At 43.6% G+C, this 24,403-nt stretch overlaps 1 protein-coding gene across 1 annotated transcript in view; it reads right to left on the bottom strand.

The window, feature by feature from the left end:
- Positions 1-609: 609 nt before the first annotated feature.
- The window catches only part of LOC143022548 (tetratricopeptide repeat protein 1-like), a 55,580-nt gene continuing 31,786 nt past the window's right edge, over positions 610-24,403 (bottom strand). The window contains exon 6 of the mRNA XM_076180816.1: positions 610-1,269. Coding sequence (XP_076036931.1) covers positions 1,142-1,269 — 128 coding nt within the window. The 3' untranslated portion in view covers positions 610-1,141. The remainder of the gene's footprint in view (positions 1,270-24,403) is intronic.

Raw genomic sequence — 24,403 nt, 5'->3', positions numbered from 1 at the left:
AGCCTTCTCAACAAAGTGATCCCTCTGAAACTACTACACTCACACTTGTCCCCATTTCCCTTGTAAAGTGGAACTATACAGGCATTCTTTTAGTCCTCTGCCACTCTACCCTCCCTTAGACACACATCAAACCTCACTAGCCAGTTCACTACTGTAACTCTCTTTTTTTGACACTCCACATGAACCCATCTTACCCAGATGCCTTACCTGCTCTCAACATTTTAATAACTACTTGTACCTTATTTTTTCTTATTTCTCCTCCATTTTCCTCACCCATCAGTTATTATTTTAGAATCTCCCACTGCTACCATCAATCCCTCCCTATCCTCCTCCAGATTTAACAACTCCCTAAAAAACTCTGCCCATCTTCCCTTTACTGCTTCCTCCTCTGTTACCATTTCTCCATCTGTGTCTTTTACTTTTTCTTCTCTGCTGAAGTTGCCTCCCTTGACTTCCTTCCAAAACAAATTTTTATTAATCTAAACATTTTCTATCATACCCCCCCATTTTATATCTACTCTCCTTTTTGGTTCCTTTATCTAAACTAGGAATTTGAAATAAAAACCCTTTTTTTTTTTTTTTTTTAATAGGAAAAGCATGGTGGAGAACTTGGAACAGCAACTTCTATCAAATAATACAGAACAACAGTAAATGTCAGTACTCACTGTATCTACATAATAGTGACTAGAGTACAACATAAAGTAAATCTACAATGATCATATACTGTACAAGCTGGCCACATAACTGACCATCACAAGTTGTTCTTTGAACCCGTGATAATTAATCCAAATAATCTTCTGTTTTGCAGTCAAAATCATAAAAGAATACTATGTTTTGCACCTGTGGCAACTTAATTTTTCTGATATCTGTAACACGAGTTTTTCTGACATCTAACAGGAGTTTTTTCTTAACTATATATTTAACTGCAAATCTTTATCAAAATCAATATCACTAACATAATTTCTCATTGGGAGATACATTAAAAAAGAGGTGTTATAGTGTGACATAGTACTGCATATCAATTTAAATATATATATATATATATATATATATATATATATATATATATATATATATATATATATATATATATATATATATATATATATATCAAGCATATGGTCATAAATGAAACTGTCACTCATTTATTGGGATCTTGTGAGAAAGAAATATTGTAGGATCCACTCTGTGGGTCTTGGTTGAGTTTGAAGTTTTCTGTTGATAAACCAAATGGACTCAGAAGTTTATTTCCTAGTTCTTTAAGTGTACCTGAAAACAAAGAAGGTAAAATTAAAGAAAATTTGAACTATCTTGCTAAATTAGATTACAATATTGAAAACAGATAATACCTCATTGATGACATTACCTTTTAAAGAGAATATGTAATTTCTTTTTTACATAATATATATATATATATATATATATAACATAGAAACCACTGTTGAAGTAGAAAAGACTGGAAACGGGGAATCTATATATTTCGATTGCAAACTGCAATCCTCTTCAGTAGATACAAATAAGAGAGGGCGTGCTGTTTAAGTAGCACCCTTAACAAAAGAAAGGGGACCTGGGAAGATATCTGTACCCTCTCACTCCGTATGTGAGGTCAGGTGGCAAATTAGCTTTCACTAGGTTGGAGATGAAGAGTCCGGACATTATGTCCGGGGACCATTGCCCCTTTGAAATATTCATGTTGGGCTGAAATTCAATGATCGTGGATTCTACCATTTTTCTCCTGAACTCACATCTGGATTTATAAATAAGCTCAGCTCTGTCCCAATCTAAACAATGTTTAACCCCTTCCATACGGTGCCGCACACGTAGGCGTCATGAGGAGCAAGTGGATTCGCGACGCTGCCATATCGGCGTCCTGATTATATTTATTGTAGTCGCCCCTGTGTTTTTACATTCTCCCAAATGCGCCCTGAATCCCATTCTCTGTGGTTTTCAAAATTCGCGGGTGAAAGAGAGAACGATCGATATAAGCGGTGACTATATTTTATGATGCGAATATTATTACGACACGTCATACGGCTGGCATTGGCTGCTGCCTGTGAGATTTAAGTCCCATACTGAAGTGGTTAAATTGCTTAACATGTTGGAACACAGCTGAGCTATCTTGTGCATATTTAATGGAACGTTTATGTTCAATCATCCTGGTATTCAAATCCCTTCCAGTCTGTCCGATGTAAACTAAGTCACAACCTTTACATGGAATCGAATAAACCCCTTGGCTCTGTTCTTCTTTTAACCTTTGATGGACATTTACCACCTTTTTATTAATGGTGTTAGGGTAATAATTAATCAAATTTAATTTGTCTTTGGGAAGAAACTTGGTCGAGGGAATGAATGATTCAGAAAAGGGAACGATTAAAGAGCTCTTACCCAATGAAAAATTAGAGGAAGTGGGGGTGGTGTTGAAAAAATTGGATCTCGCTCGGCTTTTTCAACACCACCCCCACTTCCTCTAATTTTTCATTGGGTAAGAGCTCTTTAATCGTTCCCTTTTCTAAATCATTCATTCCCTCGACCAAGTTTCTTCCCAAAGACAAATTAAATTTGATTAATTATTACCCTAACACCATTAATAAAAAGGTGGTAAATGTCCATCAAAGGTTAAAAGAAGAACAGAGCCAAGGGGTTTATTCGATTCCATGTAAAGGTTGTGACTTAGTTTACATCGGACAGACTGGAAGGGATTTGAATACCAGGATGATTGAACATAAACGTTCCATTAAATATGCACAAGATAGCTCAGCTGTGTTCCAACATGTTAAGCAATTTAAACATTGTTTAGATTGGGACAGAGCTGAGCTTATTTATAAATCCAGATGTGAGTTCAGGAGAAAAATGGTAGAATCCACGATCATTGAATTTCAGCCCAACATGAATATTTCAAAGGGGCAATGGTCCCCGGACATAATGTCCGGACTCTTCATCTCCAACCTAGTGAAAGCTCATTTGCCTCCTGACCTCACATACGGAGTGAGCCGATGGTACAGATATCTTCCCAGGTCCCCTTTCTTTTGTTAAGGGTGCTACTTAAACAGCACGCCCTCTCTTATTTGTATCTACTGAAGAGGATTGCAGTTTGCAATCGAAATATATAGATTCCCCGTTTCCAGTCTTTTCTACTCCAACAGTGGTTTCTATGTTATTGACAAATGTGTGATTACATTTTTCACCTGTAATATATATATATATATACATATATATATATATATATTGATATATGTATATATATATATATATATATATATATATATACATATATATATATATATATATATATATATATATATATATATTTGAATAATTCGCTAGTGGACAGCGACATCAATCATACAATCCATGACCGTCGCGCAGAGGGTTCGAACCACCGCCTATAGACCCAAGAGAGTCCACAGCACCCGCCTTTGACCACTCGACCACAGTCTGTGGTCGAGTGGTCAAAGGCGGGTGCTGTGGACTCTCTTGGGTCTATAGGCGGTGGTTCGAATCCTCTGCGCGACGGTCATGGATTGTATGATATATATATATGTTGCACACCCTAGAAGGCATATCTACGACTAATCTCCTAGATTTCTTCTACCACCTCTACACATACTAGCCAGCATGCAGAAATGCACGAAGGTGCACACGAGGAGTGAGATGGCACTACAAACCTCGTTCCCATAGAAAAGGTTGTCCCGCGGTCACTTTTTGCGGTCAAAGACCGTAGGCCTCGTCGAATCTCCAACGGGCACTTCTGCCCGAGTGCCAATACGTGACAGCCAGGAAAAATTGCCACGAAGGATATATATTAATTGTTTTATGTATGTTTTCCCTCCGGAAAACTCTGACACATTGTAGAATTGTTTCACCACCTGTACTTTCACCTTTTCCTCACATGTAGCTAGATTTCAAGATTGTAAATATCCGTTCTTGCTGGAAAAACAGCACCTATGCTTCTAAATGTTCTCGTCGGCAACCTAGCCGGAACCCTGTATATAAGCACCTGTTTTTCACAAAATAAAGAGAAGACCAGAGGCTGAGAGCTGAGGGCTCCACGTGTTTTACTTCCAACCTCCAACGCTGATCAAGCTTCACCACGCTACCAAACCACGTGTTACCACTTGTCGAACCCTCATCTATGTTGGACCTATTATCAAGACCAACATATATATATATATACATATATATAAATATATATTATAAACAGGTAGTCGTCAACTTACGACCTATGCGACTTACGACTGATCGACTTTACGACCACGAGATGGTGCAATAATATCTAACATTTAATAGAGTAATAGAATTGCAATGTTATGCCTGGCAGTGCAGTACATTACTCCGCACTCTGCGAGACGCGAGTACGATAGTTTTCGCAGGCTGCCGGCAGCGTCAGCATCCCAGACAGCTAAATATTCTTTCATTTTGTTTGTTTCAAGTAAAATGTTTCCTAATTTTGCATTGCATTTTGTATTTTTGTATGTTTTGCAATTAATAAAATATAAAAAACTTTTTATGCCTAGGCTAGTTTGTTGTCGATTACAATATGTTCGGTACAGTACTTAAACGAAAAGAATGTGTTTGTTCCGAAGAATACAAACTCTTCGGTACTCCTTACACTAGGATACTCTCGCGTAGCGCGAATATTTCTACTGCGAAATTAAAATCCTCACTCTGGGTCTGGGCAACACTTATCCTCAGTAAGGGGCCCCATTGGGGCAAGGGGGGGGGCCCTTGCCCTCCACCACAAGTCTCGCACACTATAACCATTCTCTTCGCAGTAGTGACCGCGTTAACATCTCTCTACTGCATGTTTAGTTTTTTTTTCGGTTTCCCCCTTAATGGGCCGATTCTCAGTCAAATTCCTTTATTGGCGTGGCATCCAAGTCACTGTTTACGTCGGTGCCGAAAATCAAGCAATCCGCTTCGATTGTCGCCAGCTCACTCTAAGGACGCTAAGGAGTTCGTCGTCCTTCAATTTCATCGGGGTTTTCCCTACGCCATCCTGTGTCCTGGCATTATTAAGTGCTTCTCCATTCCCTGTATTATTCCCTTAACCGCCACCGGGTATCCTACCCTTCACTGTAAGTATGGAATCTGGTTCCAGTATTGTTGTGGTTTCGCCGCAGGGAGATAAAGGGAAAGGTGCGCACGCATAGAAAATGGCTTCCCTCTTCACCCCCCCAAAAACATGGGAAGGCGGCCTACGGCTTCGGAGGAGACGAGCATTCTCTCCCTCCTCCACGGCGTAGTAGACAGGAAGCCAAGTTGTCCTTTATTCCTTTAAACTTGGACGGTTAGCGTAGATGGACATGCGCCTAAGGCCACCTCTAGCTACCGTTCCTGTACGAGCTTTTCCCGGATGTGGTCGCTTGCGGCTTGCCCTCGCCCATCCCAGAAACTCAACAGTCGCCAGGAAGGTGGTACAACGCCACTTCGAGTCATTCTCAGGCCAAGTTGTCCTCTTCCTTCAAACCAGGACGGTTAGCGTAGCCGGACATGCGCGTCAACACCACCGCTAGCTACCGTTCCTGTATGACATTTTTCCCGGATGTGGTCGCTTGCGGCTGCCCCCGAAACTCGACGCCGGCACGGACAAAGGGGGGGGGGCAAAGAGCCCCTTAGTCTCTTCTACTCAGGAATCCCGCAGTACGCACAAAGAGCCGGGTGATCAACGGTGACCTTCCATGCCCTTTGCTCACAGGGACAGAGATCAGGGACGAGGTTGCAGACGCGGTATTTCTCGCTGACCGGATGCTACGTCGGCGGAGGACGCGGACAGTTGTCTCCCCCCTCCTAAGCGTAGTAAACGGAATGGTTGTACATAGCCGCCCCCGCGAACCCCCCCCCCCGGGTACGAGATTTTTCCCGGATGCGTCCGGCGGCTCCGCCCCCCCACGGACAAAGGAGCCGAGTTCGGAGATTCGGAGCGCGTCGGCCTCTTCTCCTCAGGTGGTCCCCCACATCCACCTTCCACCCGTCGTCAGACGAGCCGGGTCATCGCCGGAACCCTTTCTATGCCCGGTGGGCAGGAAGCCCGAGATGTGCCCACGCGCGCGTTCGTCGTGGGTGACTCAGCTTCGTCCATTGGAGGCAGTCTCCCCTTGGCGTCTCCCGGACCATCCGCACCCAGGCGGGACTCATCAAGCGGACATTCCCCGGACCTCCTCCCTACTCTGTTCACTCGTCACTACGTTGAAGGAACAGATGGAGGCCCAACGGGAATTTTTCCGCGCTTCTCAAGCGCGGTTCGTGCACCGCACGGAAGCTCGTGAGGAGTCACCGCCCCCAAGGGCCCCCCTCGACCATCTTCCACTTGCTCGGCCCCCCTCTGTACCCATCAGTGACCGGGATGGTAGCGTGAGGTTCCTCTCTGCCCGTGCCGACCCCTCCTACGCCGACGACGATGTCCACAGCTCCGTAGGGGGGGGGGGGGCACGCTCCCTTTCCCCTCCCGTTTCCCAGTCGGAATCCTCGATGGTGGTCCCTCCTTCCTTCTCGGACGTCCTCGCGAGGGTTCGGAGGGCGAATCGACTGGGCCACCCGAAAGCAGAGGAAGCCACATTCGAGTCTGACATCTTCATGACGGCCAACTCTCAGAAAGCCCAGCCTCCTCCCCTCCACCTTCCATGGAGTACGCAGACGGCGAGAGCCATGGCCCAGGCCTCCGACGCTCTCGCAACAAGGACGACCGAGAAGACGCGTTGGCTTCCGGTCCCATTGGAACACCAGAAGCGCTTCTACACCCCATCGGGGTCAACCCTCGGAGCAGCCTCGATCCCGGCGAGGTTACCAGAGCTGGTTAGGCGGACGCCGAGTCGCTGCGCAGGCGAAACGTCCTCCTCTCTGGCAGGGAAGTCAGCTCCCACCTTCAATCACTGGCTCTGTCCCTGGCGGTGAACTCCTGGCTAGAACGCCTCCTTGCCTCGGCGTGGGAGTTCTTACCCGCACTACAACCCCAGGAAGAATGCGACCTCCAGGCTTTTTGGCAAGCGCGAGCAGAGCCCTGACATCAGGTTTCCTGTCTCTCAACGTCCTGAGCCAACTTCGAGTCCCACAGGAGAGACACCATCCTCGGGGAACCCCAGTGACCCCCTCCTCAGGGAGATTTATGCTCACCCACGCGCTGATTCCCCCGGATATGGTGGACTCCGAGATCCTCGACGCAAACATTATAGAGGCTCCGGACTCCCCCACAGGACTCCTAGGAATTCGCCAGCCCCTCCGCACAAGATAGGGGGTTGCCTCTCCCTCTACTGGAGAGCATGGGAAGAGGCCGGGGCGGAAGACTGGACCTACTAAGTCATTAAGACGGGCTATTGTCTTCCCTTTTCCACTGTCCCAAACCTCTCCCTCTATCCCATCCAAGTCAGCAGCTTCCACCCGGACTCGGCTCGCGGGCGGGCCCTAGCGGAGGAATCCTCCGTTCTGCTCCAGACAGGAACTTTAGTGGAAGTCTCGACTCCGGACCCAGGGTTCTTCTCACGGCTATTCCTAGTAGAAAAGACAACAGGGGTGTGGAGACCAGTCATCTATTTGTCTCCACTCAACAAGTTCCTTTTCCCTGACGAAGTTCCGAATGGCCACCCCAGAGTCCGTAAGGGCGTCTATCAGGGAAGGGAACTTCATGGTGTCGCTGGACCTCCAAGATGCATTCCGCCCAGCTATGCCAAGAACACCTGAGAATGGTCCTAACCTTTGTCCTGAAATTGGGCACAGTAGTCAACCCGGAAAAGTCAGATTTCTTACCAGAACAGAGAGTCACGTACCTGGGTATGGTCCTGGACTCCTCCCTAATGGAATCCTTCCCAGTAGGAAAGGGGATCCCGAATCTCGCATCTCTAGTTGCACAGGCACTATCGACCAGGTTCCTGACGGCTACACAATGCCAAATCCTCCTGGGCCATATGGCCTCCATAGAGAAATTAATCCCCTGGAGTAGACAAAGAATGCGACCGCTACAGCGGCTCCTCAAGTCTCAGTGGGCCCCGCAAGAGGGAGAACCCCTACAACACATCTCCCTCACCGAAGAAGTCAAGGATTCTCTTCTCTGGTGGAAGGCCCATGCAACCTTCTCATGGGGATGCCCCTCGGCCCATCTCCCCCCGAAGTCCTCCTGTTCTCCGATGCCTCCAAGGAGGGCTGGGGAGCCCACCTCAACGACGATCACATCAGCGGTTCCTGGTCCACAGTCGAGCGGACAGCCCATATCAATTGGCTTGAGTTGAAAGCAGTACTCCTGGCTCTCCGTCACTTCAAGGATCAAGTCTCAGGAAAAGTAGTGGGCATAATGTCGGACAATTCCTTGGTAGTAGCCTACCTAAACGAGCAAGGGGGGCACAGTCTCCCAGGAACTATGCCTTCTGATGATGGACATCCTCAACCTAGCCAAGAATCTCCAGGTGTCACTCAAAGCCCGTTACATCCCGGGGAAGAGGAGTGTCTGGGCGGACCACCTCGGCAGGAAGAATCAGATAATCAACACAGATGGTCCCTCTATCGAGAGGTAGCGAACTTCATCCTCAGCAAATGGGGCTCCCCTCTAGTGGACCTTTTTGCAATGAGATGGAATCACCAACTCCCAATATATTTCAGCCCTTTCCTGGATCCTCTGACAGCAGGAGAAAACGCTCTTCTGCAAAGTTGGGACAACCTGGACTCCTACGCTTTCCCACCATTCCCTTGCTCCAGAAGGTACTCCTCAGAGCAAGACACGCATCCTACCTTCGGATGACTTTGATCGCTCCTTGGTGGCCCGAAGCCCCATGGTTCCGGACGCCCTCTAGCTAGCAGTAGAAGAGCCTCTGGCACTTCAGGGAAGACCAGATCTTCTGTATCCACCCATCAACGGGCCTTGGCACAAGAACCCTTCAGCACTCAATCTTCACGCGTTCAGACTATAGTCCAGATCCTCCTAAAGAAGGGTTTTCCCAGAGAAGTGGTTGAGGACATGTCCGCTCCTATTTGCTCTTCCTCAGCTAACCTTTATCAAGGGAAATGCGCCTTTGCAAAATGGTGCCACTCCAGGAAGTTAGTCCCAGTTCGAGCCACCATTCCTGAGATCGCCTCCTTCCACGTCCTCAGGAAGTCCAGGAAGATCTCCCTCTCGGCGGTACAAGCCATCCGGACCTACCTCAAGAGAACCGAACATCTTCGACCAGAATTAAAGTGGTTGTTCATCTCTACTAAAGGTAGCCCATCACTAAGAATTCCATTTCTTACTGGACAATGGAAGTCATCCGCAGAGCCTGCGACATGAACCACACAGATTGCCCATGACCTGAGGGCAGTAGGGACCTCCCTAGTCATCAGTAAGAATCGGTCAGTCAACCAGGTTCTTCAAGCAGGTATATGGAAGAGCCAGAATACGTTCACTTCCTTTTACCTCAAAGAAGTTATGCGGGAATCTTTAGGGAACTTATCTTTGGGCCCCATAGTGGCCGCCCAAGAAGTCCTGAAAATGATATACCCCTCCTCAAGAGCACACAGCCGACCCTGACAACTCATCCAGGTTCTGGCTCGGCAACTGCAGGGATAACTTTCTAAAATCCTTCTCATACTCTTACATTCCCTTACCTCACCCGCGGGCTCTCAAGCATTCCAAGGGAATCAATTCAAGCCCTTCAGTGGTACAAAAGTGATTATAACCTTTCTGTCTCCACTCCAGGGAACAGAAAGGGGTGCACTTCAAAGTGAGGGGAATGTATAGGGGTCTGGTCAACATAGTCTTAGCACACTAGATTTTCCTTACAGCGGTTTCCCAGGCTAGATAACAACTTCCTTCCCTCCTAAGTCCGAGTCTCCTAGTGTAAGGAGTACCGAAGAGTTTGTATTCTTCGGAACAAATGTAATTTTCGCAGGAAAATTAATTTTTCCCTGATACAAACCTGAGGTACTCCTTACCTTTAATGGCCCTCCTCAACCACCCCTCTAAACAGTTCCTTCTCCTTGCCTGACAACCTTGTGCTTAAATCATACCTGGCTCAGAGAATGGTTATAGTGTGCGAGACTTGTGGTGGAGGGCAAGGGCCCCCCCCCTTGCCCCAATGGGGCCCCTTACTGAGGATAAGTGTTGCCCAGACCCAGAGTGAGGATTTTAATTTCGCAGTAGAAATATTCGCGCTACGCGAGAGTATCCTAGTGTAAGGAGTACCTCAGGTTTGTATCAGGGAAAAATTAATTTTCCTGCGAAAATTACATTTTGTTGAAATAAAAAAAATCCTAATTTTGCCTTACATTTTGTATTTTTATGTTTTGCAATTAATAAAATGTAACAGTATTTTTTTATGCCTAGTCTGTTGTCGATGACAAAATGTTCGGCACAGCATTTTGTATTTTTATGTTTTGCGATTAATAAAATGTAACAGTAAACTTTGTTTATGCCTAGTCTGTTGTCGATAACAATATTTTCGGTACAGTACGTAAACGAAAAGAATGTGTTTCGAAATATTTTTTTCCTAATTTTGCTTTACAATGATTTTAATGTAACCAACAAAAAAGGATTTGTAGGTCAAAGATGACAGGACTTTATTCAGTATGCGTAGGCCTAGGCTACGTTTCCTAACGAAAATGATATAAAGTTAATGAATATTAAACAACGTAGCTCAAAGATATTAAGATTTTATTCAGTATGCATACGTTTCCCAAAGAAAGTCTGATGGTAAAATAATACAAAGGTTAACAAATACAGTATTAAATATCATAGGTCAAAGATGATAGGATTTTATTCAATATGCTTAGGCCTAGGCTACGTTTCCCAAAGAAAATCAGATGAAATTATAAAAAGGTTAAAAATACTATACAACATAGTTCAAAGATGCTAAGATTATTTCAGTATGCTAAATATACAATATATATATATATATATATATATTATATAAAGGGTAATATATACTGTATATATATATAGACCGACTTGCGTATATATATATATATAGACCGACTTGCGTATATATATATATACATACACAGTATATATATTATATATTTATATATGTATATATATATACTGTATATATATATACATACATGTGTATATATATATACATATATATATATATATGTGTGTGTGCATATCATATATATATATATATATATATACATATATATATATATATGTATATATCAAGCAGAAACCACAGGGAAATTAAAGTTCGGAATACTAAACATTTTCGTCTATTACAACATCTTCAGAGTACAAGAAAGAGAAATAGAACACAAAATTTATATAGAAATAAGAAAACTAGGGAAGGTTAGCCACATAAAATCTTTAGACTATACATACACACATATACATATACATACATACATACATATACCAAGGCTTTTTCCCCCTTACAAGGGAGGTAGCCAAAAAGGGAAAGGCATAAAAACACTCCCACCCATTTCATCCCTACATACACTCCACACCCCTCCCACCCTCCCTCTCATCTGAGCACCTCCTGGATGACGGGTCATCCCTGCACCCTGCCCACCGCCCTGGGTCAGAAGCAGTGTCGCAAGACACAGCACATCCACAGCAAGGCTGCTTCATTTAATCGGCGACCCCCCCTGCATATAAGGAGAGGACGGGGAGAAATCCCTTCGGGCTGCGTCAAAATTTACTCACACATACTACCCCACCCCCACCCCCCGGCCCATTCCTCCTCATGCAATCACAACATCATCCATATACAACCATTCTCCACTCACCTCTGTCTTCCGTCCTCTCCCTTCCTTCCTCAACAGACATTCCCCTCTTCCCCAAAGCCCCTTCACTCCATCCATCCACCTCATCCTAGGACGTCCCCTCATGTTCACTCCCTCCACATCTGCCTTCCATACCTCTTTTACTAGTCTTTCTTCACTCATTCTTTCCATGTGTCCAAACCATCCTAATATTCTTTCATCAACCCTATCTCCCAAATCCTTTTTCACCCCTGTTCTCCTCCTCACCTCCTCATTTCTCACTCTATCCAGCCTAGTAACCCCCACCATACTTCTCAGACACCTCATCTCAAACACATTCAAACTCCTTCTCTCTTCTTCTCTTATGTTCCACGTTTCTGCCCCATACAGTGCTGTTGGCACAATCACTCCTTCATACAGTCTCCTCTTCGCATCCATTCCCAAATGTCTATTCCTCATTACACTCTTTAATCCACCAAGGCATTTACTCGCTTCTCTCAATCTACATTCTACCTCCACCTTCACTCCACCTTTTCCTGCTACACTTGCACCCAAGTATCAAAAACTATCCACTTCCTCCAGTCGCTCTCCCTTAATGTTCACTTCCAGTCTACTGCCACCTTCACCCCTTGTACATCTCATCACCTTACTTTTACCTACATTTATCTTTAGCTTTCTTCTATCACATACTCTGCCACCAGCTTCCTCAATCCCTCCTCTGACCCTGCCACAAGCGCAGTGTCGTCCGCAAACAACAGCTGGCTCACCTCCCACTTTTCTCCATTTTCTTTAACCATCTCCAATCCCTGACCCACTACCCTAGCATTCACCTCTCGCACCACCCCATCCATGTATAAGTTGAACAGCCAGGGCGACATAACGCATCCTTGACGAAGTCCCACCTTTACCTCAAACCACTCACTCTCTCCATTTCTAATCCTGACACAAGCTCTACTACTCTCATAAAAACTCTTGACAGCTCCCAAAAGCTTTCCTCCTATCCCATAAATCTGCATAACCTCCCACAGTGCCTTTCTGTCTACCCTATCATAAGCCTTTTCCAGATCCATAAAAGCCCAAAAAAGATCCTTCCCCTTTCCTATAGCTTTCTCACATATCTGTCTTACCACAAAGATCTGATCTACACAACCTCTACCTGTCCTAAATCCACACTGTTCCTCACCAATTACTCCTTCTGTTCCTCTCCTAATCCTCTCAATTAAGATCCTCCCATAAGCCTTCCCTACTACACTTAACAAGCTAATCCCTCTGAAACTACTACATTCACACTTGTCCCCTTTTCCCTTGTAAAGAGGAACTATACAGGCACTTCTCCAGTCCTCCGGTACTCTACCCTCTCTCCAGCAAACATTAAATAACCTCACCAACCAGTCCACCATCACTGAACCTCCCTTTTTCAGACATTCTGCATGGCATCCATCCAGACCAGGTGCCTTACCTGCTTTCATCATCTTTACAACTGCCTTCACCTCATCCTTCCTTATTTCTCCTCCATTCTCCTCACTCATCACTCATTTTCTTCGCATTTCCCACTGCAGCTATCTTTCCTTCCCTATCCTCCTTCACATTTAGCAACTCCCTAAAATACATATACACTAAATTAAATACTAAAGAAGGAAATCTGGTAATTATGGGTGATTTTAACTCAAAAGAAATATGTTGGGAAGAAATGACTGTGAAAGGTGGAGAAGATCACTGGGGAAACATATTACTGGAAATGACCATTGATTACATACACATTGATGCAATGGGTCAAGGAAAACACCAGATATAGAAATAATGATGAACCATCAAGATTACATACATACATACATACATATACCAAGGCTTTTTCCCCCTTACTAGGGAGGTAGCCAAAAAGGACAAGGCATAAAATCATACCCACCCATTCCATCCCTGAAAACACTCCACACCCCTCCACCCTCCCTCCCATCTTAGCACCTCCTAGATGACAGGTCATCCCTGCACCCTGTCCACTGCCCTGGGTCAGAAGCAGTGTCGCAAGACACAGCACATCCACAGCAAGGCCGCTTCATTAAATCGGCGACCCCCCCCCTTCTCCGTCCCCCCATATAAAGGAGAGGACGGGGAGAAATCCCTTCGGGCTGCGTCAAAATTTTGCTCACACACACTACCTCACCCCCCATCCCCCCATCCATTCCACCACATGCATCACAACATCTTCCATATACAACCATTCTCCATTCACCCCGGTCTTCTGTCCTCTCCCGTCCTTCCTCAACAGACATTCCCCTCTTCCCCAAAGCCCCCTTCACCCCATCCATCCATCTCATCCTAGGACGTCCCCTCATGTTCACTCCCTCCACATCTGCCTTCCATACCTCCTTTACTAGTCTTTCTTCACTCATTCTTTCCATGTGTCCAAACCATCCTAATACTCTTTCATCAACCCCATCTCCCAACTCTCTTTCCACCCCTGTTCTCCTCCTCACCTCCTCATTTCTCACTCTATCTAGCCTAGTAACCCCCACCATACTTCTCAGACACCTCATCTCAAACACATTCAAACTCCTTCTCTCTTCCTCTCTTATGTTCCATGTTTCTGCTCCATACAGTGCTGTTGGCACAATCACTCCTTCATACAGTCTCCTCTTAGCATCCATTCCCAAATTTCTATTCCTCATTACACTTTTTAATCCACCAAGGCATTTACTCACTTCTCTCAATCTACATTCTACCTTCACCTTTACTCCACCTTTTCCTGCCACATTTGCACCCAAGTATCTAAAACTATCCACTTCCTCCAGTTGCTCTCCCTTAATGCTCACTTCCAGATTACTGCCACTTTCACCCCTTGTACATCTCATCACCTTACTTTTACCCACATTTATCTTCAGCTTTCTTCTATCAAGATTGGATTTGATATTCATATCAGAATCAGAGATTGTGGATAAAATCGAATTCAAGACACCAATTGGAAAAAGTGATCACATACTTCTAGAACTAGAATTAAATGAAGAAACAGATACAGGAATAAATGAAAAACACAGAAAAGGAAGACTAATGTATAACAAAACAGATTTTAGGAAACTTAGAAAATTCTTTCAAAAAGCAAATTGGGAAAAAATTAAAAATGAAGAAACAAAGGTGGAAGAGAAATGGACAACTTGAAAGGAAATCTATAATGAAGGAGTGGACAAGTATGTACCTAGATAAAGACAGGAAAGGGTATATATAAAATCCTGGTACAATAAAAAAGAAGCAGTGAGGCAAAAGACAGAAGAGATAAAGACAGGAAAAGATGGAAAAAAATCTGAGAAATGGAAAATATACATCAAACTAAGAAATGAATAGGTAAAAATTTGTAGGGAAGAAAAAAGAAATTATGAAAAGGACATAATAGACAAATGTAAAGATCAACCAAAATTATCTTACTTAATGTGAAGAAGGAGAGGAAGGGAAAGATAGTTGTAGTGGGAAGTGCTAAATGACAGTCATGGGTGAGGAAAATGGAGGAGAAATAAGGAAAGATGAGGTGAAGGCAGTTCTTATGGTGATGAGAGCAGGTAAGACACCTGGGTTGGATGGATGTCATACAGAATGACTGAAAAAAGGAGGTACCGTGATGGTGGACTGGCTGGTGAAGTTATTTAATGTTTGTTTAAGAGAGGGTAGAGTGCTGGAGGACTGGAGGAGTGCCTGTATAGTTCCACTTTACAAGGGAAAAGGGGACAAGTGTGAGTGTAGTAGTTTCAGAAGGATCAGTTTGTTAAGTGTAGTTGGGAAGGCTTATGGGAGGGTATTGAGAGGATTAAGAGAGGAACAGAAGGAGATTGGTGAGGAACAGTGTGGGTTTAGGACAGGCAGGGGTTGTGTGGATCAGATTTTTGTGTAAAGACAGATGTGTGATAAAGCTTTAGGAAAAGGTAAGCAAATTTTTGGGGGGCTTTTATGGATATGGAAAAGGCTTATGACAGGATAGACAGGAAGGCACTGTGGGAGGTATTGCAGATATATGGGATAGGAGGAAAGCTTTTAAGAGCAGTCATGAGTTTTTACGAGAGTAGTAGAGCTTGTGTTATATTCAGAAATGGTGAGAATGGTTTGAGGTAAATGTGGGACTTTGTCAGGGATGTGTTCTGTCACCTTGGCTGTTCAATTTATAGATGGATGGGGTGGTGTGAGAGGTAAATGTAAGGATAGTGGGTCAAGAATTGGTGATGGTTAAAGAAAATGGAGAAAGGTGGGAGATAAGCCAGTTGTTGTTTGCTGATGACACTGCGCCTGTAGCAGGATCTGAGGAGGGATTGAGGAAGTTAATGACAGAGGTTGGGAAGGTGTGCAAAAGAAGGAAGTTGAAGATAAATGTAGATAAAAGTAAGTTGATGAGATATACAAGGGGAGAAAGTGGCAGTTGACTGAAGGTGAGTATCAAGGGAGAGAGACTGGAGGAAGTGGATAGTTTTAGATAGTTGGGTGCAAGTGTGGCAGGAAAGAGATGAGTGGAGGTAGAATGTAGATTGAGAGAAGCAAGTAAATGCCTTGAGGGATTAAAAGGTGTAATGGTAAATAGACATTTGGGAATGGATGCAAAGAGGAGCTTGTATGAAGGAGTGATTATACCAACAGCACTGTATGGGGCAGAAACATGGAACATAAGAGAGGAAGAGAGGAGTTTGAATGTGTTTGAGATGAGGTGTCCGAAAAGTATGACAGGGGTTACTAGTCTAGATAGAGATAAACATGGTGAGGAGGAGAACGGGGGTTGAAAGGGAGTTGGGAGATAGGGTTGATGAAAGAGTATTGGGATGGTTTGGATACATGGAAAGAATGAGTGAAGAAAAATGAGTAAAAGAGGCGTGGAAGGCAGAGGTGGAGGGAGTGAACATGAGGAGGCGACCAAGGATGGGATGGATGGATGGGGTAAAAGGGGCATTGGGAAAGAGGGGAATGTCTGTTGAGGAAGGATGGGAAAAGACAGAAGATGGGGCGAGTGGAGAATGGTTGTGTATGGATGATGCTGTGAAGCATGAGGGGGAGTGGATGGGGGATGGGGGGTGAGGGAGTATGTGTGAAAAGTAAAATGACACAGCCCAAAGGGATTTCTCCCCCATCTTCTCCATTTCTGCACGAGGGGATGGAGGGGGGGGGAGGAGCACCGATTTAATGAAGTGGCCTTGCTATGAATGTAATGTGTCTTGTGACACTGCTTCTGACCCAGGGCAGAGGGCAAGATGCAGAGATGACCTGTCATCCAGGAGGAGCCAAGATAAGTTGGAGGGGACGGGGTGGATGGGAGTAGAGTATGTGGGGATGAAATGGGTGGGAGTAGTTTTTATACCTTTGTTTTTTTTTGTTACCTCCCTTGTAAGGGGGAAAAGCCTTTGGTATATATTTGTATGTATGTATGAACAGAAGTCTCTTCAATAATCATCTCTCCATCTGCACCTTTTACCTCTTCTTTTCTACTTGATTCGCCTCCTCTTCCTCTCTTAATTTCCTCCCAAAACATCTTTTTATTACTTTCAAAATTTTGTCATACTCTTATGCTATATTTCTTTTTTCTTTGTACCTTTCATATGATTTTTTCATCCAATTTTGCAACCAATATGTGAATGCTTGTTTCTTCTCTTCTACAACCTTCTTTGCTTCATCATCCCACCTCTCACTACCCTTTCTTCTATTTCTTCCCATCCTCCTTGTTCCACACACCATCTTTGCACACTTCGTGACTCCCTCCTTGAAACATCCCCATTCCTCCTCCACTCCTAGTTCTACTCTATCCTTCACTCCCTCCCACACTTCTCTCAGCTTTTTCTTTTATTCTTTCTCCTTTTTCTTTCTCATTTAAGCAGTTTACTCTAAGCACCTCCCTACCTTTTCTCCTTTTTCTCCATCTATCCTCCACTCTCAACTTACCTTCAGGGCTGTGGAGTCGGAACACAAATCCTCCAACTCCAACTCCGACTCCGACTTCTCTATTTATGGCACCACCAACTCCAACTCCAACTCCTCTATTTTTGGCACCACCGACTCCTCTTCATGTAATTAACTGATTATGGCCTACTTATCTTATAAAGCCTATACAACACACATACCCTCCAATCTTGAGTAGACTTATATCATTATAACTGGTTTATATCAAAGAATAAAGATATATGTTATAGTGTGGCTTTCCTACTGAAGTAGAGATTTTTTGAAAGGATATTGAAGAAAATTCAGTAAAATAAAGATTCTATAATGCACCTCTTGATTTAACTACATACTGGTACTGCTATGCAATTACTGCAATGGACATTACTCTGGTTCTGGAACCGATCTTATCAATACGAGTACAACACAAGATACAGCTGAACATGTTTGAAATGTGAAACTTTTTTTCAACTTTAAATATCCTTATTTCAATAATTCAATGTTAAAAAGTATAGAGGGGACAAAGAAGGGGAAAGGAGAGAAGAGATAGTATTATTGCGTTAGTCTACAGTTGAAATCATAATTATCCTACTGTTTGGCAACACAGCAGTGGGAGAAACCACCAAACTGATGGAGTGATGGAAACGACGCATATGGAACTTGACAGGAATATTACAGCTCCCGTGACTGTGTGTCAACAGGTGTAAAATGGAGGTGTTTATCTAATTTATTCAAGTAATACTTTGGATGTTTATCGCTCTATGTATAAATTTGAAAGCCAGCGTTGCACAAGGACATTTTAGGAGTTTAGTGGAATGACCATGAAGATAAGACGATGAGATTTATTACATTTTATAACATTGTTTTTTTTTTATATAATCTACTTATAAGGAGTGTGCACTGCATAACTCTACAGACTAAACAAAGGCATTATAAAGTGTAAATTTAACTGGAGTCGGAGTCAGTATATTTTTACCGACTCCGACTCCAGTGACACCGTAATTGCTTCCGACTCCGACTCCAGTGACCGTAATTGCTTCCGACTCCGACTCCACAGCCCTGCTTACCTTCCACCAAAAAATTATCTGATATTCCCCAACTCCCTCTCCTAAGAACATGTACATCCAAAACTCTTCTTACTCTTCTCCTGATTACCACTATGTAGTCCATCAAAGCCCTATCCACTACCCTTCCACCTACCACCCTCTCCCATCTGTACTTATGCTTGACTTTCTTCTTAAACACTGTGTTTGCTATCATCAACTCTTTAGACACATCACCATCAATTCTCCACTATGATTTTTTTTTTTTTTTTTTTTTCTGGCACTCCACACTTCCCAATCACTCCGTCTATTGGTTTGTCTCCTATCCTAGCATTGAGATCTCCCAATATTACTACAAAGACATTTCTCCCTAAACCCTCTATGCACTCATATCTATCCAAAAAGCCTCCCTTTCCTCTACACTCTTCTCACTACAGGCCCATATGCACTTACAAAGACCCAACAGAGTATATGCTATTTTAAGTTTCATTGTAGTGCAAAGTAAGCACTACAAAGAAACTTAAAATAGCATATGTTAATGGTGATGGTTTACTATCAGCTAGGTTGGAGATAAATGACTACTTAAGGATAAATGAGCCTGATATATTGTGTCTAGTAAAGACTAAAATCCCCCCCAAAAATTATTTACAGTTGAGAAACAAAAGATACACCTCCTGGAGAAGAGAGAGAGAAAATAAAAAGGGTGGAGAAGTGACATAAAGGTGGATGAAGTAAATCTGAGTGAGGCTTAAGCAATTCACCTAAAGATCAGTACTAAGACACAATAAAAGAGACTTCATGGTGGTGTATGTTTCCCCTAAGACAAGAACATGGGATGAAACTGAATATCAAGAAATGTTAAAGGATACAACTCTTTCTACATACACATACCAAGGCTTTTTTTCCCCTTACAAGGGAGGTACCCAAAAAGGAAAAGGCATAAAATCATTCCCATCCATTCCATCCCTGAATACACTCCACACCCCTCCACCCTCCCTCTTATCTTAGCACCTCCTGTAACATAGTCCTTATTGGAGATTTTAATTGTGTTGACACCAACTGGAAGGAATGGGAAGCAAGCAGCAAAGCAAATAACTGGGGAAATACACTGTTGAGTATAGCAATGGAGAACACACTGACCTGGTGGGTAAAGGATGACACTCCCACAAGATTAGATCTGTTACTAACCAAAGAGCCAGACATCATTAGCTCCTTGAACTATCTTTGCCCAATAGGAAAAAGTGACCATGTTACAATTGAATTTCAGCAGGAGGATGAGGAAATAGAGCCAAGGAATGAATCACACAGGCATGAGAGACTCAATTTTGGGAAGGCAGATTACTTAGGGTTGAGAAAATTCTTTGAAGAAAAAAAAAACTGGGAGGACTTCATTAATACCACAGGAATAAGGAGGAAATGGGAAATCTTTCTTAAAATTTACAACCTAGGAGTGAACAAACATGTGCCAAAGACTAGAGAAGGGAAGACCCAAAAACATGATTGGTTTAACAAAAAGTGTGATATTGCAAAAAAGGCCAAGGATGTGGCTTGGAGAAAATGGACAAAGAAAAGAAGCAATAAAACAAAAGAAGCTTACAAACAAGCTTGGAATGACTATACCAGAATTCACAGGGAGAAAGCAATTTTGAAAAAGTTGTAGTAGAAAAATGCAAAGATGAACCATAACTTTTATAAGTTGTGTGGATCAGATTTTTGTGGTAAGACAGATATGTGAGAAAGCTTTAGGAAAAGATAAGGATTTTTGGGGGGCCTTTATGGATTTGGAAAAGACTTATGGGAGTAGACAGGACGGCACTGTGGAAGCTATTGCAAATATATGGGATAAGAGGAAAGCTTTTAAGAGCAGTCAAGAGTTTTTACAGGAGTAGTAGAGCTTGTGTTAGAATCAGAAATGGAGAGAGTGGTTTGGGGTAAAGGCAGGACTTTGCCAGGGATGTGTTATATCACCTTGGCTGTTCAATTTATAGATGGATGGGGTGGTGCAAGAGGTAAATGCAAGGTTAATGGGTCAGGGATTGGAGATAGTTAAAGAAAATGGAGAAAAGTGGGAGATAAGCCAGTGTTGTTTGCTGATGACATTGTGCTTATAGCAGGATCAGAGGAGGGATTGAGGAAGTTAGTGTTAGAGTTTGGGAAGGTGTGCAAAAGAAGAAAGTTAAAGATAAATGTGGGCAAAAATAAGGTGATGGATGAGATGTACATGGGGAGAATGTAGCAGCAGACTGGAAGTGACTATTAACCCCTTCCATACGGTGCCGCACACGTAGGCGTCATGGGGAGCGAGTGTATTCGCGAGGCTGCCATTTCGGCGTCTTGATTATATTTATTGTAGTCGCCATAATGACATTCTTTCTAATTCTTTTGTAATCGCATTTTCTATGGTTATCAAAATTCACGGGTGAAGAGAGAACGATCGATATAAGCGGTGACTATATTTTATGATGCGAGTATTATTACGACACGTCGTACGGCTGGCATTGGTTGCTGCCACCGAGATCTAAGTCCATGACGCCTACGTGTGCGGCACCGTATGGAAGGGGTTAAGAGAGAGAGACTGTGGGAAGTGAATAGTTTTAGATACTTGGGTGTAAATGTAGCAGGAAAGCGAGGAGTGGAGGCGGAAGTAGAATGTAGATTAAGAGAAGCAAGTAAATGCCTTGGGGAATTAAAAAGTGTAATGAGAAATACACAATTGGGAATGGATGCTCAGAGGAAATTGTATGAAGGGATGATTGTGCCAGTAGTAATATATGGGGCAGAAACATGGAACATAAGAGAGGAAGAGAGGAGGAGTTTGAATGTGTTTGAGATGAGGTGCTCGAGAAGTTTGATAGGGGTTACTAGTCTGGATAGTGTGAGAAATGAGGAAGTGGGGAGGAGATTGGGGGTGGAAAGGGAGTTGGGAGATAGGGTGGATGAAAGAGTATTGAGATGGTTTGGAAACATGGAAAGAATGAGTGAAGAAAGATTAGTAAGAGAGGTGGAAGGAGTGAACATGGGGTGGCGACCAAGGATGAGATGGATGGATGGGGTAAAAGGAGCATTGAATAAAGAGGGGAATGTATGTTGAGGAAGGACAGGAGAGGAAAGAAGATAGGGGTGAGTGGAAAATAGTTGTGTATGGATGATGCTGTGATACATGAGGTGGAGAGGGTGGGGGATGGGGGGTGAGGGAGTATATGTGAAAAATAAATTGATGGAGCCCTAAGGGACTTCTCCCAGTCTTTTCCACTTCTGCATGAGGGGACGGAGAGGGGGGTCACCGATTTAATGAAGCAGCCTTGCTGTGGATGTGTTGTGTCTTGTGACTGCTTCTCACCCAGGGCAATGGGTGAGATGTAGGGATGACCTGTCATTCAGGAGGAACCAAGATAAGAGGGAAGGAGGGGGTGGACAGGAGTGGAGTATGTGGGGATGGAATGGGTGGGAGTGGATGTTATGCCTTTGTTTTTTGGCTACCTCCCTAGTAAGGGGGAAAAGCCTTTGGTATATGTAAAAAATGGTAAATTGAGACACAGGGAAGAAATCACCTAGTTAATAGTAGATGATGAAGTCTTTGAAGAGGCCACAACTATGGCAGAAATAATGAATGAAGGTTTCCAATCGGTCTTCACAAAAGTTTGCAACTTTTTGAAGATAAGTGAGGGAAGCAAAAAAAAAACAGGTTTAGCAGATATAAATGTAGAAGTGAGGAAAGTACCCAATCTCCTGGGATCATTAGATGTGACAAAAGCCTCAGGATCTGACGGGAGCTCAAACTGGATACTTTAAGAATGTAGGGAACAACTAGCAGACAAAATCCAGTCTTATTACATGTTCATTGAAAGAAGGCACTATGCCATTTGATTGGAAAAGGGCAAACATGGTGCCAATTCACAAAGGTGGAAACAAGGAAACACCACTAAATTATAGGCCAGTATCAATAACCTGAACAATAGTGAATTTATGTGAAAGGATTGTAAAAGACCAATGGACCAAATATCTTGAAAAGATAAACATTCTGATAGACAGTTTGTTCATAACATTGGAACCCAAATTCATTGCTAAATAAAACCAACTCTCCATCAGTTTGCTCCAGCCATCCTAATAGAGGGTTTTGGTTGAGAGGATTAGGAGAGGAACAGAGGGAGTAATAGGTGAGGAACAGTGTGGATTTAGGATAGGTAGGAGTTGTGTGGATCAGATTTTTGTGGTAAGGTAGATATGTGAGAAAGATTTAGGAAAGAGGTAAGGATGTTTTTTGAGCCTTTATGTATTTGGAAATGGTGTATGACAGGGTAGACAGGAAGGCACTGTGGGAGGTATTGCAGATATATGGGATAGGAGGAAATCTGTTAAGAGCAATCAAGAGTTTTTACGAGAGTAGTAGAGAATGTTGTAGAGAATGGTTGTATATGGATGATATTGTGATGCATGAGGTGGAATGGGTGGGGGGATGGGGGGTGAGGTAGTATGTGTGAGCAAAATTTGACACAGTCCAAAGGGATTTCTCCCCATCTTCTCCTTTTCTGCATGGGGGGACAGAGAGGGGGGGTCGCCAATTTAATGAAGCGGCCTTGCTGTGGATGTGCTGTGCCTTGCGACAGTGCCTCTGACCCAGGGCAGTGGGCAGGGTTCAGGGATGACCCATCATCCAGGAGGTGCTAAGATGAGAGGGGGGTGGAGGGGAGTGGAGTGTATTTGGGCGTGGAATGGGTGGGAGTGATTTTATGCCTTTTCTTTTTGGCTACCTCCCTTGTAAGGGGGAAAAAGCCTTGGTATATGTATGTACCTAGTAGAGAATATGTTAGAATTAGAAATGGAGAGAGTGGTTTGAGGTAAAGGTGGGGCTTCCCTAATGGGATGTGTCATGTCACCATGGGTGTTCAATTTATACATGGATGGGGTGGTGCAAGATGTAAATGCAAGGGTAATGGGCCAGGGATTAGAGATGGCTAAAGAAAATGGAGAAAAATGGGAGATACGCCAGTTGCTATTTTTCTGATGACACTGCACTTGTAGATGGATCAGTGGAGAGATTAAGGAAGATGGAAAGAGTGAGTGCATAAAGATTAGTAAAAGAGGCGTGGAGGCAGAGGTGGAGGGAGTGAACATAAGAGGATGACCAAGGATGAGATGGATGGATGGGGTAAATAGGACATTGGGAGAGAGGGGAATGTCTGTTGAGGAAGGAAGAGAGAAGGCAGAAGATAGGGGTGAGGGGAGAATGGTTGTGTATGGATGATACTGTGATTTATGGAAGGGAGTGGGTGGGGGATAGGGGGATGAGGGAATATGTGTGAATGATATTTTGACACAGGGCAGTGGGCAAGATGCAGGATCTGTCATCCAGGAGCCAAGAAAAGAGGGAGGGAAGCGTGGTGAATGGAGTGGAGTATGTGGAAATGAAATAGGTAAGAGTGGATTTTTGTCTTTGACTTTGGCTACCTCCTTTGTAAGGGGAGAAAAAAATCTTTGGTATATGTATCTATATGTATGTATGAATAGAAGTGGCTCAAGAATGCCCTGAGGAACTACACTCATAAAATTCTTCCATCTAGAAGTTTTACCAATTAGAACAACTCTGCTTACAATCTTTTAATCAATTTAGTCCAGCTTAAGGGGGTACGCGACACCTGGGGGGGTGAATTTGGTCAAGATATGGCATTTTTCAAAACTGTGTTCAAAATGTTCGTATACCACTTAGAAATAAATCCCGACAAATAATTTTCCAGCCGCGCGCAATTTAAAGGTCCTGGGTGAGGATTAAAGGGACAGATTTAAAGGCGCAACCCACACTGGAAGGA

The sequence above is a fragment of the Oratosquilla oratoria genome, unplaced genomic scaffold (assembly GCF_046742065.1).
Source record: "Oratosquilla oratoria isolate Oo_2021 unplaced genomic scaffold, ASM4674206v1 SCAFFOLD115, whole genome shotgun sequence".
In the NCBI taxonomy this organism is placed as follows: Eukaryota; Metazoa; Arthropoda; class Malacostraca; order Stomatopoda; family Squillidae; genus Oratosquilla; species Oratosquilla oratoria.
This window is presented reverse-complemented; position numbering and strand designations above follow the sequence as displayed.